Source organism: Anomaloglossus baeobatrachus, chromosome 9 (genome assembly GCF_048569485.1).
Source record: "Anomaloglossus baeobatrachus isolate aAnoBae1 chromosome 9, aAnoBae1.hap1, whole genome shotgun sequence".
In the NCBI taxonomy this organism is placed as follows: domain Eukaryota; kingdom Metazoa; phylum Chordata; class Amphibia; order Anura; family Aromobatidae; genus Anomaloglossus; species Anomaloglossus baeobatrachus.
Window position 1 is genome coordinate 76,491,178 of NC_134361.1, and position 17,586 is coordinate 76,508,763.

General features: G+C 44.4%; 1 protein-coding gene across 7 annotated transcripts in view; it reads left to right on the forward strand.

The window, feature by feature from the left end:
* The window catches only part of MTMR1 (myotubularin related protein 1), a 122,433-nt gene that overhangs the window by 21,400 nt on the left and 83,447 nt on the right, over positions 1-17,586 (forward strand). For 2 of the 7 annotated variants that reach the window (XM_075323796.1, XM_075323798.1), the window contains 4 exons: positions 2,915-2,968; positions 8,479-8,554; positions 15,413-15,507; positions 15,895-16,002. In XM_075323796.1, the coding sequence (XP_075179911.1) occupies positions 2,915-2,968; positions 8,479-8,554; positions 15,413-15,507; positions 15,895-16,002 (333 nt within the window). Of the gene's footprint in view, positions 1-1,312; positions 1,332-2,914; positions 2,969-8,478; positions 8,555-15,412; positions 15,508-15,894; positions 16,003-17,586 lie in introns of those variants that run through there. The other 5 variants (XM_075323797.1, XM_075323799.1, XM_075323800.1 and 2 more) reach the window with 3 other exon arrangements.

Consider the following 17,586-nt stretch of genomic DNA (forward strand, 5'->3'; position numbering starts at 1 on the left):
GCCCAATCCTTCTGGGAGCAATACAGTTCACTTCCTCCCGGCAGTTGAGACTCTTAAAGGGAACTTGTCACTAGATTTGGGGCCTATAAGCTGCAGCCACCACCAGTGGGCTCTTATATACAACATTCTAACATGCTGTATATAAGAGCCCAGGGCACTGTGTAGAACATAAACACTTTATAATACTCACCTAGAAGGTCGCTCCGGTGCAGACTGGTCAAATGGTTGGCGCCGTTCTCTGGGACCGGCACTTCCTTTTTTTGGCCACGACAATACTTTGATCTGCCCTGAGTAGGGCAGATCAAGGTGCACTTGCATAGGACCTCAGTGCCGGTGAGTGTGTATGATGTAGAACGCGTCATGCACGCCCGCTTCAGAAGAACAACAAAGATGGCCGAAAGAGGAGGCGCCGGCATCGGAGAATGGAGACACCCATTTGACCAATCTGCACCGGAGCGACCTCAGTATTATAAAGTGTTTACATTCTACACAGCAGCCTGGGCTCTTATATACAGCATGTTAGAATGCTGTATATAAGAGCCCTCTGGTGGTGGCCGCAGCTTATAGGCCCCAAATCTGCTGACAGGTTCCCTTTAAGTGTGGTGCCGGGCAGCTTCAGAATACTATTGTGTTGTACATTACTTGCATATCTGCAGGTTAATAGTGTTTTTTGTTTTAAAGGCTTTTTACCAGGAGATTACCCTTATCTCTGCACATAAATATCATTTCTGAACATGACAGATCCCTTTAGAAAGACCCCCCTGGCATATTAGTAGCTTTTTATGGCATTTTCCAGTTTCAGGCACTTCCCCTTACACATGCTCGGAGAGCGTCTGCAGAACACTTTGGAGTTAATGGCTTTAAATAAAACCTAAGCCTCGATGTGTGAGTAAGGATCCTTGACAAGCTGATGCATCCGTTACTTGAGGCGGTCGGCTCCCCATCACTGGAGCACGGTCCTGCTCCGTCATGTGTCTTGCTTGGTGTCCTTCTTCCACAGCTGACACTTACTCGGCACACCCCGGCCGCCTGCTCCTCACCATTACATCCGGATTACCACGTCAGGCTAGGCTGACCGCTCCGAATAACCCGTAAGAAATGCGTGTATTTTACATGTACACTGCGTTGTATGTGCACTCGATGCATGATCATTTATGTGGCGTGTGGAACAGATCTAATCCCTGGAACGTTTCTTTCTCGATGTGATGCTTTATACCCTGTACATTAGTGCTATCATTCATATATTTCCAATATGGGGAAATGTTCCTGTAATGATTGTGTATTTGTACATTGCACCATCACTAATGGATTGCTTACAGGTAAATGTGATTGTGAGTACTCTTTACAATACTCTCTCTATGATTTGACGCCTGCTGTTCTATTTGATAATGCAAGGAGCATGACTTTGATGGTTACTCCTCCGATCAATGATCTGCATGATTAAGCTCCATGTTTTCCGCCTATTTATTGCATGTTTTGTCTGGCTTCTATCAGATATAACCTCTGAATTGCCTATCACACAGCGCGTGCGTCCTCCGCTTCCTATGTTATGTATTCCGTCTATTTCTGAACTGAATGGGCATTTGGGTGCATGAGTCTTGCATTTTGTGTATCACCTGCATTTCTGCAAATCAATGGAGGCTTGTGCTCTGTTACCATCGCAGAATTGCTGGATGGCCAGTTCTGCTCGCCAGCACGTGGCATCTCTGCAGCTTCCAAGGACAGTGGGCAGTCTGTATGCCGCTCACTGTAAACATGCGCAGTGCTTACAAGCTTTTTCTACTTACAAGCACTGTTTTAAAGCTGTCCAGGATCACTCCAGTTAGTTGTTGCCTCCTTTTTCCGGCTAAGTTCAGCAGTGCTTACAAACTAGATGGCTGCGGTGGTCAGTCTCCAAGGCAACAAACTGTAAATAAATGTTTTACTATCTCTAGAATGTCTGCAAATTTTAACAATTAGTAAATCGCAAAAGTTTTTTTTTTTTTTTAATTATAACAAGCAATAGCGTGTTAATAGCTCAGGATAAAGAAAGTACACCCCCTACTGTTTTCCATCAGTGTGGCCTCATTCAGACAATCGGTCAGCGTTTAGTTTACCTTTTTCCGATGTTTTCAGTTTACTCCATGGGCATTTCATGACTTATAATTTTTTATTGTGAATCCATAAAGTACTGAGACACGTCCAAGTTGCCTCCTATTTGTGACTCAAGATCCCGTCAAATCAATATGTTGATGGGGGGGGGCGCAATAGATGACACACGGATGGTATCCAGATGCTGTTTGTGTTTACTGAACAGTAAATAGGGAAGCTGAAATAATGTATTTAGACCTTGCAGTTATATGAAAGTCAAAACTGATGCTGCACTAATGGAGAAAATGGGCACGAGGATCAAAAATGGATGTAATCGGCCCAATACACAGATGAAAAGGGTCTTCTCATTAAAAATAAATGTCTGAATGAGGTCTAGAGAACGCGAGTTCTTCCCTATACTCTTTTATCGCACTCTTTCGCAGGCATAGCGCTGCCTATAGGTAACACACAGAAGAAGCTAGATGTCTATAATGCCATACCCTGCCACTCCTTTGCAGAATTCAGGTATTGTATAGAGCACTGGGTGACTAACCTTGTTCTTACCGACACTGTTCTCTGCGCTTACCCTTGGGGTTGTTCTTGCCTGCGCAGACTGTGACGCCCAGCAGCATGGCCGTAACCCATCCGGAGCAGGTCTTGGTGGTGCACTCTGCAGTGACTTCCTCGTTGTCGGTGGCTTTGCCTATACACTATCCTCACGGTGACATACATATCACTTTGTGCGCACACATGGCTGATGTCTTGACTGTGTCCTTTTATCTGTTGTCTGCATGATTATTTCTCTCTTGTCGCCTCTGTTCTGTCCCGCCTCGTGCACACACAGGATACACAGGACGAGCACAATGGCTATCATTCCGAAACGGAGGCTGAGCAGGTGGCAAGTTTACCCTCTATTTTCTCTCACCGTAGTGCATGTCTCTAGGTCTTAGATTTGTCCTAGTACAATCCATGATACACAATTACTGCTCATGTAGAAGTCATCCGTGTGGTAGTTTCATACTCCATAGATTACAGTCTGGGCAAGACAGTGACTGTATCCATGCTGGCTTGAGAAATTAAAGGGGGGTTCACTACTCAACATTAGACGCCATATGGCTGTAAAACTCCTAGGGAAGGCTTATGTAGCACAGTCAGCGCTATTGAGGTCCGCTCATCCCCATCACGTGACCCCCGGGCTCCATGACCTCTGAGATTCGATAATTTCATTTCACCTTCCAGTTGACTCGACATCACCAAGGCGGCCCCAGTCTCCCTGTGTGACTGGTCTGTGGGTGGTGTTTTGTCGCTCTTACTTGCGGTGCTCTGCAGCGCGGAGACAGCAGGGAGATGCTGGGCTATGACGAGCGGTGATACACCGCCCACAGACCAGTCACTCAGGAAGACTGGGTCCCACCTCAGTGATGTCGGATCAACCAGAAGGTGACATGACCTCACCGAGTCTCATAGGTCACAGAGCCCGGAGGTCACTTGATGGAGATGAGCAGACCGCGATAGCACCGCTCAGAGGCAGAATGTACTATATAATGTATTTGACAAAAGCCTATCCTATGAGTTTTACAGCAATGTGGCTGCTAATGCTGAGTAGTGGACCACCCCTTTAAGTCACACCGGTGCCACAAAGTTGTACTTTAGGACCTAATAATGTATCTTAGATGAAAATGGTCTGAGGACTCATTGACTGTCCAACACAAGTTGTGGGCACATGGTCAGCATTTGGTGAGGTTTTGTTGTTGTTTTTTTTACCTCAGTATTTGTAGCTAAAACCAGGAGTGGGACAATGAGAGGAAAAGTAGAATAGAAACATGGGCACTACTACTGTATTTTTATACCCACTTTTGGTTTTGGCTAGAAATACAGAGGTAAAAAAAACAGACCAAATACTCAATGTGGCCTTAGATTGCATTGCCAAATTTTATTTATTTTTATTTTGTACAGCCGATGATTGTGATAATAACCGGGCAAAAAAGGTCCAACCTGGCCAGCTGGTGGTTATGAACTATAATGAATGCTTGCCCGGTTGATCATTGGTCAAATGAAAAAGCCCATGAATGTTCATCATGGTTGAAATGGCCATTTTGGGCAACTTTTATCTAATATGTATGGGAACCAGATGACCTAACTTGAAACCTTTGCACAACTGTCGTAGATTGGGCAAAGGTGGCTGCTGGTTGACTTGACGTTCCATTGAAGTCACTAGTTGAGGTTCCTCAGGTGAAGTGATAAAAATGTTAGATCTCTGGTGGTCCGAATGCTTGAACCACGCCAGTGTAAAAAATGAGGGTGTCTTAGTTGTATGTATCTGCGTTACCACCTCTCAATGGTACCAATATGGATCTTTAGTCCTATAGAAGTAAATGTCATGGTGGTCATTCCTGTGCCCTACTGAAGTCACACAGGAATTTGGGATCTTTAGCCTTCTCTGGTGGGCCATACCCCAGCAAACAGATACGTTTATCACCAAGCCAAAGGATATTAAAGTATTTAGTGAGAATATCCATTGAAAAATCCTCCAAAACCCTCCTGTGAACACTGCCTCTCGATATTAAATCTTACTGCTCCTAAATAGGGCGATAGCGAGGCTTCATGTAGAACGTTGCTCGAGGTAGGGTTAATTTATTTACCTTCTATTTTGAATATTGTAAAAAAAAAAAAATTTATTAACACTATGTGAATGAGACTGCTATAATAAAAAATAAAATAAAAATATCCTTGCAAGCAGCCAGACCATTACCCTTGGTTTCCATCAGGTTAGAGAATGGATTAGGCGGGTTGGATTTTCTGTCTGTTCCCTCTATTATTTGACATGAATGGTAGTCACTCGCACCCAAATGAACCTTATAAATGGGGATTTTTTTTTGGACATTTTTTCATGTCTATGTGCCGCTTAAGAATCTAGTAACACAATTTGGTGATATTATGGTTTTTACATTAATTATTGCAAAATAACAAAAAATGGTGTGTGGTCTACAGCTGAGTTTTTTTGTTTTTGTTTTTTTTTTCTTGTGTATTTAATCGCACAGTAAAATTACCCCATAAATAGGCACATGACCAGAAGCCATTTTTTGGACAGAGACCAGAGAGACGCAGCAAATAAAATCAAGCGGTTTGTGACTTCTTTGTTACGCAGGTTTAATTGTGTCCCCATTTAATTGCTTTGTGATAAAATGTAGCACCAGCCAAAGTCCCCGTACAGCCCCAGTGTAAATGGGTTGTGCAGAATTACAAAAACATATTCTGGTGTTACACCTCACCCATAGTCTACTTTGGTTGCTATTTTTGGGGAAAATAGCTGCCTTTTTGTTTGTGGTGTGTTTTTTTTTTTTTTTTTTTGTTTTTTTTTTAACCTATGGGGAAATAGGGACCTGACTAGGAGTACAATTGAGCCGGTGACAATAGAAAGAACATCCGTACCAAATTATTCCTTCACGTTTGTTGACGTCACAGACAGCACATCCTCACCGGCGACACAGCTTGATGTATTATTACATCCGGGTGATGTTGTAACGATACTCCTGTAATACAAGCCGCATGACCACCACAACTGCACTAATCTAGAAAACGCCCCATTTTATGCCCTGACGAGTATCTCGCTTATTTCTGTGCACAAGTAGTATAAGGCCGCTTTCATATTGCGTTCCGATCTCCGTTCAGTGCTCCCATCGGGGCTTTCGTCCGAACCAAAAATGGGTTTTGAACGTAAGTGCCGACGGGGCCATTGACTATAATGGTGCAGGCGGAGTCACCGTGTGCTCGGTCATGCACCATTATTGGGAGTACATGCTTTCCGGAGCGGATACCCAGACGTAGTAGACAGTAGTCGCATACTCATAAAAATAGTGCACAACAGAGAACATGGTGACTCCATCTGCACCATTATAGTCAATGACCCCCGTCGGCGCATACGTCCAAAACACGTTTTGCGGGAGGTTCGGATGGAAGCCCGACGGGACCACTGAATGGAGATCAGGTCACAATGTGAAAAGGGGCCTAAGCTGTTTGGAAAGTACACCATAGGGAGACCCTATTTAAGAAGGGAAAAAATGTGTATTGCTCACCTAGGGGCTGGTAAGGTGCCCATTACACACTCCACCCGCTGCTGCCTCGTGGCTGGGGAAGGTCCCAAGGTAAATAGTCCAAAAAAGATAAAAACCCTACTTCTGCAAATAGGTTGCACTGAAGGAAGACGGCTGTTGTGTTTTTGTTTTGTACTTGATCAAGACATTAGTACGATGTTGAAATGCGCTGTCTTAATAAATGAACTTCACCGCATCTTTTGGCAGCAAGAAAGCCTAATTAATCTTCCATCAGCGCAGCCTCTTTGTACCAGTGTTTTGGTGGGGGTTTTTTTGCTTTGTATTTTTTTTTTTTTTTTTTGGACTATTTCTGTACACAGGCTGTGAATGAAGCTCTGCATGATTCTGAAACAAAATTTGGCAGCAATTGTGCCTTGTATTGAGCTCGGCTTCAGCCAACACATGAGGTCTTACCCGCAACATATAATATAATTATTTATTTATATTTTTTTATTTTTTTTTTTAGTCCCTTTTAACAGTTAAAAAAAAAAACAAACCCAACACCTCCTACTTTTTAGAAAGTATTTTATAAAGTGTTCAAGGATAAGCTCCTCCTCAATCTACAGGTATTGAACCGGTCGATGAAGCTCATTTGGAAATGCTTAACATTACACATCTGCTGGTCCTGGGTTACACCCTGTATTTTAGTCCGGAGCTGGATTCATAATTCAGCTGTTTTTTATTGAACATGACTGGCTATCACTTTGCAGTATCTGAAGTATATGACCCAGCTTAAAGTGCAGATTAACACAGTAGGATCCTTCCTGATATTAGGAATGCTGAGGATTTTTTAGCTCTGGAGCGAGCAGAATTGTGAATACAGCTCTGGATTATTATATGGGCTGTATCTCTGGATCAGTAATGTGTATAGATGGCTAGTATATCTACTTTTCATTCTGTTTCTTCTGAGGAAAGTTATTAGAAGTTGACAGTCCATTGTATAGTAGGTTTTACAAATATTAATGGTATAATGGCTTTGCTGGCTCTTCCTGTGATCCATTCATTAATGTGAGATTATTAAAGTAGTTGAATATATTGATGGGGTGTACATTAGATCCACTAGGGTAAAATGTTTACCCTGAATCATCGGGTCAGGGGCCATGTGGCCGCCTACAATAACATGGGGTGGCTGCACGACACCGCGGCCATGTTCAGCAGGGTGTTCAGGATTGATTGCACTAATGGGACTAAGCTGCACAGGGACGTCACAATGTTGTAAAAATGCACACAGTGGTGTCGTATGAGTTGGATAATGCACAAAGTAATACAGTCTAGAGATAATATTGTCACATGAAGAAGAATGCAGTGATGTCCTAGCGCAGAGGTAATGCAAAAGTATTAACACCGGGAGGGAGAATGCACAAAACTGCAAAATATACATTTGTAATGGGTTTGTACCATTACGTCAAGATTGCTGCGCCCACCAGTTATTAGACAGCATGGCTCTAGAGCCCCCTATAATAATGCAGTGGTGGTCCCACATTGCAGCATCATGATGGTATCTATAGGACAGGCGGAGGTGACGTGCAGTGCGGAGCTCATCCTTCCTTACTGTGGACCATTGAGTGAACACGTGCATGCAGGACCACCACTCATTCACACCGAGGACCCTCGTGCCCTCTTAGAATCACTATCATTTGTATAGATTGGTAATTGCACAACCCCTGTAATTATTGGGCCCCATAGCAGACCCAGTAATGCCCATGCCCAAGTGTAGACTATGGTGGTAGCTCAGTCTATTGGTCTCTTAGTCATATTTTGGTTGCACTGTACAGTTTACAGGGGTCCGTTCTTATGGAAGCGCCCTTTAAATGGTTTGCAGAGTTTTCTTCCACCGCAGTAAGTGAAGTTATTGCACTTCGGACCTCACATGAATGGCTGCGTCTGCTCACCTCGTGTACGCCGCTTGTTTTCATGGGCTCTATTCAAGCTACAGAACCGAGCCCTCCATCGATTTCTGGCCTTTCCTCCGGCTTCCCGCTGTATATAAAAGCAGGGCATTGATTCCTGTGCCCGACCTCCTGGTGGAGGTGCTCACAATACAAGCAGTGCCATTACCAGCAGGCCACAAATCAATGTCGGCCCTACATTTTTGGCCATAGATAGATGTCGAGTTGCTAAAAAAAAAGCAAGAAAACTTGGAAAGATGAATATATTATCCATGATGTAATGATTGTGGCGGGCGGTGATGTAGACTGGATGGAGCCCACTGTGCGTGATTAATCTTGTGTTCACCACTCTGCTCAGAGGGGGAAAGGGCTTCTGTTACTGGGAACGGCTCAGCTGGGATGTGACCTGCTATTATTTTTGCTAGGCTCTGAGAGATGGGAACAAGCTGGCCCAGATGGAGGAGGCACCACTATTCCCTGGCGAGTCTATCAAAGCCATCGGTAAGTGGGGATGGGATCACCTGGCCATGTGTAATGTGCACCTGCCTGGTATGGCTTTTTAGTTTGTGTCTCTGGTTTTGTGTTTGCTAGAAATATCATACTGTCCCATGTATAACTGCATGAATTCATTCCTAAATACTGTTAAATTAGCAAATCACGTTCATTTTGTCCAGGGGCGTAAGCACTATACTATGCAAAAATTGGCGCAGTCTTGCTACACTGATAGAAACCTGTCCTATAATGTTAGGACAGCAGCCTAGGAGCATGTGCAGTAGAGGAGAGCCTGTGAGCATGTGCAGTAGAGAACTGCTGCTGTGACCTGCTGATAGCTGCACAATGTGTGCTATAGGCTTCGGGTCACAGCAGCAGTTCTCTACTGCACATGCTCACAAGCTCCTCTCTACTGCACATGCTCACAGGCTGCTGTCCCTAAAATTATAGGACAGGTTGCTGTCTGTGTAAAAAGACGGCGCCCATTTTTATGTACTGATTACCCCTCTCTTAAGCAAAATTATTGAATTATTGTGATTTGCTACTTGCTGGTATTTAGTAACTTCATGAAATTTCTGCAATTTCTTTTCCTAGTGGTTTTTCCTTTAGTTCTTTTTTTGTGATTTTTCTTTCCCTTTCTGGGATTTTCCTTCGGGGTTTTTTTTTTTCCCCTTTTTTGAATTTGTTGACTTTTTCTTCCCTTCTCCCCCCCCCCTTTTCCTTTTTGGATTTTCCTTCCCCTTTTCCTTTTTGGGTTTTCCTTCTCCTTTTTGGATTTTCCTTCCCCCCCCCCTCTTCCCTTTTTGAATATTCCTTTCCCCCCCTCTTTTCCTTTTTTATATTTTCCTCCCCCCCTCTTCCTTTTTGGATTCCCCCCCCCTTTTTCCTTTTTGGATTTTCCTTCCCCTTTTCCTTTTTGGGTTTTCCTTCTCCTTTTTGGATTTTCCTCCCCCCCCTCTTCCTTTTTGGATCCCCCCCTTTTTCCTTTTTGGATTTTCCTTCCCCTTTTCCTTTGGGTTTTCCTTCCTCTTTTTGGATTTTCCTTCCCCCCCCTTTACCCTTTTGGATTCTCCTCCCCCCCCCCCCTTTTCCTTTTTGGATTTTCCTTCCCCCCCCCCCCCTTTTCCTTTTTTGATTTTCCTTCCCCCGCTCCCCCCCTTTTTCCTTTTTGGATTCCCCCCCCTTCCTTTTCCTTTTTGGATTATCCTTCTCCCCCCCCCCCCCCCCTCTTCCTTTTTGGATTTTCCTTTCCCCCCCCTTTCCCTTTTTGGATTTTCCTCCCCCCCCCTTTACCCTTTTGGTTTTTCCTTCCCCCCCACCCCCTTTTCCTTTTTGGATTTTCCTTCCCCCCCCCCCCTTTCCTTTTTTGATTTTCCTCCCCCCTCCCCCCCTCCCCCCCCCCCCCCCCCCCCCCCGCCCCCCTCCCCCCCCCCCCCCCCCCCCCCCCCCCCCCCCCCCCCCCCCCCCCCCCCCCCCCCCCCCCCTTTTTCCTTTTTGGATTCCCCCCCCCCCTTCCTTTTCCTTTTTGGATTATCCTTCCTCCCCCCCCCCCCCCCCTCTTCCTTTTGGATTTTCCTTTCCCCCCCCTTTCCCTTTTTGGATTTTCCCCCCCCCCCCCTTTACCCTTTTGGTTTTTCCTCCCCCCCCCCCCCCCTTTTCCTTTTTGGATTTTCCTCCCCCCCCCCCCCCCCTTTTCCTTTTTTGATTTTCCTTCCCCCGCTCCCCCCCTTTTTCCTTTTTGGATTCCCCCCCCCCTTCCTTTTCCTTTTGGATTATCTTTCCTCCCCCCCCCCCCCCTCTTCCTTTTTGGATTTTCCTTTCCCCCCCCTTTCCTTTTTGGATTTTCCTTCCCCCCCCCTTTCCTTTTTGGATTTTCCTTTCCCCCCCTTTTCCTTTTTGGATTTTCCTTTCCCCCCCCTTTTCCTTTTTGGATTTTCCTTCCCCCCCCCCTTTCCTTTTTGGATTTTCCTTCCCCCGCTCCCCCCCTTTTTTTTCCTTTTTGGATTCCCCCCCCCCCCCTTTTCCTTTTTGGATCCCCCCCCCCCCTCTTCCTTTTTGGATTTTCCTTTCCCCTCCCCCCCTTTTCCTTTTTGGATTTTCCTTACCCTTTTTCCTTTTTGGGTTTTCCTTCCCCTCTTTTCCTTTTTGGATTTTCCTTCACCCCCCCCCTCTTCCTTTTTGAATATTCCTTCCCCCCCCCTCCCTTTTCCTTTTTTGGATCCCCCCCCCCCCCTCTTCCTTTTTGGATTTTCCTTCCCCTTTTCCTTTTTGGGTTTTCCTCCCCCCCCCCTTCTCCTTTTTGGGTTTTCCTTTCCCCCCCCCCTTTTCCTTTTTGGATTTTCCTCCCCCCCCCTTTTCCTTTTTGGATTTTCCTCCCCCCCCCTTTTCCTTTTTGGATTTTCCTTCCCCCCCCCCCCCTTTTCCTTTTTGGATTTTCCTTCCCCCCCCCCCCCTTTTCCTTTTTGGATTTCCCTTCCCCCCCCCCCTTTTTCCTTTTTGGATTCTCCTTCCCCCGCCCCCCCCCCCCCTCTTCCTTTTTGGATTTTCCTTCCCCCCCCCCCCCCCCCCTTCCTTTTTCCTTTTTGGATTTTCCTCCCCCTTTTTCCTTTTTGGGTTTTCCTTCCCCCCCCCCCCTCTTCCTTTTTGAATATTCCTCCCCCCCCTCCCTTTTCCTTTTTTGGATCCCCCCCCTTTTCCTTTTTGGATTTTCCTTCCCCTTTTTGGATTTTCCTCCCCCCCTTCTCCTTTTTGGATTTTCCTTCCCCCCCCCCTTTTCCTTTTTGGATTTTCCTTCCTCCCCCCCCCCCCCTTTTCCTTTTTGGATTTTCCTTCCTCCCCCCCCCCCCCCTTTTCCTTTTTGGATTTTCTTCCCCCCCCCCCCCCATCCCTTTTCCTTTTTGGATTTTCCTTCCCCCCCCCCCCCTTTTCCTTTTTGGATCGTCCTTCCCTTTTTTTATTTTTTGCTACCCTTTTGCTTTCTTTCCAAGAGAACTTCTTTAAAGCAATATTCCCATCCCAATATGTAGTAGGTGTAAATAATAAAAATAATAGAAGCAAATTCTCCAATTAGAAATGTAGTATAGTTATTCTGATTTCACTATGTCGCTTACCCTATGTTCAGGGCATTGCAGGACCTTAGGTATTCATGGTTGTGACCACGCATATAGTCACTGTTAGTTGCTTGTGGCCTTAACCATGGATACTTAAGGTCCTGCAATGCCCTGCATATGAGGTAAGAGACATAGCTAGTCAGGAGAACTATACTACATTTCTAATTGGAGGTATTTGCTAATTGAACTATTATTATACCTACTACATATTGGGATAGGATCTTGGAGATAGGAATAACCCTTTTAATCTGATTTTCCCAAAGGGGCCATTTATTACAATTATTCTCAAGATATTGATAAATATCTGAATGCTTTGGTCTCCTCTGCTGCAACCCCCACCAATCACTAGAATGGAGGGCACGATTCCCCTTATTTTTTGTAATGTTGCCTATCAGTTTGTGGCTGCCCACAGTTCTCTTAGGGGAATCTTTCACCAGGTTTTTGCTTTTCATTTGAGCAGCATAATGTGGGGGCAGAGAGCCTGATTCCAGGGATTTGATTTACCAGGCTGTTTCAATAAAATCATTGTTTTATCAGCAGGAGATTATCACTAGAGGTCTTTTTTTTTTTTTTTTTTTTTTTTTTAAATCTCAGGCCATGTAGTCCTCCTGCTTTTTGCAGCCTGTCCCACCACTGATTAGCAGCTGTCTAAGCACAGTGTACACTGAAATCTTGCAATCGATGCTATAGATGGGGTTATACAAAGCTTAGTATTGTGCGTGCTGATCTATGAGAACTACAGCGAGCAGATTAGATAGTCACACACCACTGGAATCGGGGTCTCTAATCCTACATCAAGCTGCTCTCTAAAGGCCCCGTCACACTAAGCAACATCGCTAGCAACATCGCTGGTAACGAACAACTTTTGTGACGTTGCTAGCGATGTTGCTGTGTGTGACATCCAGCAACAACCTGGCCCCTGCTGTGAGGTCGTTGGTTGTTGCTGAATGTCCTGGGCCATTTTTTAGTTGTTGCTGTCCTGCTGTGAAGCACAGATCGCTGTGTGTGACAGCGAGACAGCAACAACTAATGTGCAGTGAGCAGGGAGCCAGCTTCTGCTGAGGCTGGTAACTAATGTAAACATCGGGTAACCAAGAAGCCCTGTCCTTGGTTACCCGATATTTACCTTTGATACCAGCCTCCTCCGCTCTCACTGCCTGTGCTGCCGGCTCCTGCTCTGTGCACATGTAGCTGCAGCACACATCAGGTAATTAACCCGATGTGTGCTGTAACTAGGAGAGCAAGGAGCCAGCGCTAAGCAGTGTGCGCTGCTCCCTGCTCTGTGCACATTTAGCTGCAGCACACATCGGGTTAATTAACCTGATGTGTGCTGTAACTAGGAGACTGGGGGCTGGTCACTGGTTGTTGGTGAGCTCACCAGCAACTCGTGTAGCCACGCTCCAGCGATCCCTGCCAGGTCAGGTTGCTGGTGGGATCGCTGGAGCCTCGCAGTGTGACATCTCACCAGCAACCTCCTAGCAACTTACCAGCGATCCCTATCGTTGTTGGGATCGCTGGTAAGTTGCTTAGTGTGACTGGACCTTAAGTACCCAAAGCCTGGTGATAGATTACCTTTGGCCTTTACCAACATATGACGCCTCTCTGACTAATCGCGAGAAGCTGATGGATTGGTATGAGGGCTTGAGGTCTGCTGAAGCCCCCTGTGTCTGTATGAGCGCACGTCTGTGAATGCCATGTTCTGACTGGTGTTCATAGATGACTGTGATTTGCTTAATTTGTGGTATCTTTGTATATAGCACAAGTGATCGTGTGATCGCAGCTTCAAGTACTATAAGGGGGACTAAGTAATAAAGTGGAAAAAAAAAAGATTTTACAAATATGAAAAAAATGTAAAACAAAAAATTAACGTAAGCTTCCCCATTAAAAATAAAGAAAAAAAACGTGATATCACCACGTCGGTAAAAGTCCGATTTATCAATATACGAAATTTGTTTAATTATTCTGTAAACTACGTAATTTAAAAACAAAAAAAAGTAACGCTAGAATTATGGGGGGAGGGTTTCGGCCACTTCAAAAAATGCAGTAAGAGGCAATCAAAACATAGTATACAGCCCAAAATCGTGTCAATAAAAATGACGGCTCAGGGCTAACGGTTACGAGTCTCGGGATATGGGGCCTTTTCTTTTTTTTTTCTTTTTACTTTTTTCTTTACAAATCTCCAATTTTTATATTATATCTATGTCGATCTGGTGCTGCACTGGAAACCAGGAGAAAAAACGTCAAGTGCAGTGAAATTGTATAGAGCAATGATTCCAAACTCCAGTCCTCAAGAGCCACTAACAGTGCAGGATTTCAGGATATCCTTAGTATTGTACAGGTGATTGAATTGTGCAATACTAAGGAAATGCTGAGAACGTGCACGGTTGGCGGCTCTTGGGGACTGGAGTTTGGAATCATTGCTCTATGATGTTGTTGATATGATGATGATGTTGGGCTATGATGTTGGGCTATGATGTTGGGCTATGATGTTGGGCTATGATGTTGGGCTATGATGTTGGGCTATGATGTTGGGCTATGATGTTGGGCTATGATGTTGGGCTATGATGTTGGGCTATGATGTTGGGCTATGATGTTGGGCTATGATGTTGGGCTATGATGTTGGGCTATGATGTTGGGCTATGATGTTGGGCTATGATGTTGGGCTATGATGTTGGGCTATGATGTTGGGCTATGATGTTGGGCTATGATGTTGGGCCATGATGTTGGGCCATGATGTTGGGCCATGATGTTGGGCCATGATGTTGGGCCATGATGTTGGGCCATGATGTTGGGCCATGATGTTGGGCCATGATGTTGGGCCATGATGTTGGGCCATGATGTTGGGCCATGATGTTGGGCCATGATGTTGGGCCATGATGTTGGGCCATGATGTTGGGCCATGATGTTGGGCCATGATGTTGGGCCATGATGTTGGGCCATGATGTTGGGCCATGATGTTGGGCCATGATGTTGGGCCATGATGTTGGGCCATGATGTTGGGCCATGATGTTGGGCCATGATGGACAGATAGATATACCTTCCTCACTATAATATATATTAGATAAATATATATATAATATATATATATATATATATATATATATATATATATATATATATATATATATATATATATATATATATATATATATATATATATATATATATATATATATATATATATATATATATATATATATATATATATAATGAGAGAGATAGATATATAATATCTCTATCTATCTCAATTTCACTGCACTTGGCATTTTTTTTTCTCCTGCTTTCCGGTGCAGCACGAAGAGGCAAGTGATTGCCAACTACCTGCCTTTTCTACCTGTCACTGGCTCGGCGCAATCACAAACAGCTCCTGCCAGGAGATCAGCTCTTTCTCCTCTGGGGCTGTTCTGTAGTCGCGGGCGTGACTCCTAACGTCAGGCTGATTGACAGCAGTCTCCCCGCTGCCTGTCAGCATGACATCGGTAGTCACAATCCATCAGAAGAGAAGCCACTGATCTGTCTACGTGTCAGTGACCGCTCTGTGTCAGAAATCGGCGCAGGTCACATCAGGTAGGTAGTTTGCAAGTTCTAAGTCTATAATAATAATAATAATAATAATAATAATATAATAAAAAGTCGCAAGCAACCCTTGTTAATAGCTATCCAGCCGGTATATACCGAAAATAAGTTGCCCTTGCCGCTGGTTTAAATCCATACTGCTGCCTAGCGTCTCCAAATGTAATTTCCTTTCCTTTTACAGCTAAGGATGTCATGTATATCTGTCCATTTTGGGGGGCAGTTAGCGGGACACTAACGGTGACGGATTTCAAGATGTACTTCAAGAATGTGGAAAGGGTAAGTTGTCAAGAGAAACCTATTTGCAGTCAACAACTAACTGTCATGTGACTTGATTGCTGCAGCCAATCACTGACCAATAGTGACAAACGGTACTGTCAAACCGCTGTGGCCTACTGCTAGGAGCCACCTCAGCCGGGCATATACAGCGGAAAATAATGTCCAATAGTGTATATTGATTCCGCCTGCCTCATTATAGTTATCTATTGGCCCTGTCAACACAAACATCCCAATCCTGATTTGCAGGGTTTAAGACTTAACCCATATGGAGATTCTCTGCTAAATGTATCGGATACATGTGGATCCACCCCTCTACTAAACCCTGGCTTAAATTTTTTCGGTTTTTGACTCCGCTATTACCACTTTTATAACTTTATTATGTTGCAGGACCCTCCTTTTATCCTAGATGTACCTCTTGGTGTAATCAGCCGAGTGGAGAAGATCGGAGTTCAAAGCCAAGGAAATAACTCTTGTGGTATTGAGATTGTTTGCAAGGTATATATGTGTATATTATGTGGGGGAAAAAAACATTTTAAGGCCTCTTTCACACATCAGTTTTTTGCCATCAGGCACAGTCCGGCGATTTACAGAAAAAAACTGATCCGGCGACTGTTAACGCCGGATCCGTGTTTATCCTCATAGACTTGTGTTAGTGCCGGATTGTGCCGCATGGCCTCGCATTTCATTCGACGTGCCCCGGATCCGGCGAAATTTGCTTGTCCAGCTGCCAGAAAGGACACACAATGAAACATTTTTTGTCACTGGCAAAAAACCGCGGCGCGCTGTATAATGAAAGCCTGTGGGCGCCAGATCCGTCGTAATTCGGCAAAAAAAACGCATTCCACCGACTTTTTTTTTTTTTTTTTAACTGAGCATGCTCAGATGAGAGAGAAATACATTTCTGATCAGAAAAATAATGAAAAAAGTGCCTGATGGCAGAAAAAACTGATGTGTGAAAGTAGCCTTAAAGCCACTTTGAATTTATGTCATAGGTCTTGTGTAGAACCTTCCCATAGACATCTGCAATTTAATAATCCATTACAAATTGTTTGGCTAAGGAAAAGGTTTCTCATACATTGCACAGGTGTATTCTCAAGTTGCTTTAGTGAGACAGCATGACAATATGCATGTTGGCTATTGACTTGATTTTTCTATCTGTTGCCATTCTCCTGCAATGAGAGATTTTATCTTTTATAGTGTAGAGCTTGTTTCCTTGGAGCCCAGCCTTCAGTGTCTGGCTAAGTGTACAGTAGTTACATTCCCGAAGAGGGGTTTTTACTCTTCACAACACCATCATCTATCTCCAGTTAATTGAGAGTTAACTCCTCTCCTGGAATGTAAATACTGCACACTTAGCCAGGTATTGGAGGCCAGGCTCCAAGGAAACAAGCTCTACACTATGAAAGATAAAATCTTTCATTGCTGTAGAATGACAACAGATTGAAAAGGCAAGTCAATAGCTGTTTACCTGTTAAATGCTGCTGTGAATCTCTGACAGCTGCACCCTGATATGGTGGAGCTTCATCCTATTCACCAATTGACATCTCTGTGACGTGATCGCCAGTAGCTAATGGATTGCCATAAGGGCCAGGTGTCTGCTGAAGTCCTCTGTGCCTGTTATGAGGGTACTTATGTGAACCCCATGTTCTGACTGGTATTCATAGATACCCTTGATTTGCTTTATTTGTGTCATTGCTGTATATAGCGAAAGTGATTGTGTGATTGCAGCTTCAAGTACCATAAGGGGACTAAGCAATAAAGTGAAAAACATAAGTGTAGACTGTAGAAGAAGCCGCTGATAGCTGAATGTGTTATAACAGAACTTGTGCTGCGATTTATAGTTCTACTAATAGTGCAATTCTATTCTTCAGAGCTCTCACTCAAGGTAGAAAGTGTGCCCTGCCAGCAACCAGGAAGCGAGGAGACTGCATTGCTCTGAACTACTCAAGAGGCAACTTGAGAATACCCCTTTAAGCACTAGATCATTGAGAGTTGCTTGTTTTTAAAGTAATGACAGACTGCAGACCTACTGTCAATTGCTGCATTGCCCACCAGTGGAGATGGATAATTAGTCCTTAA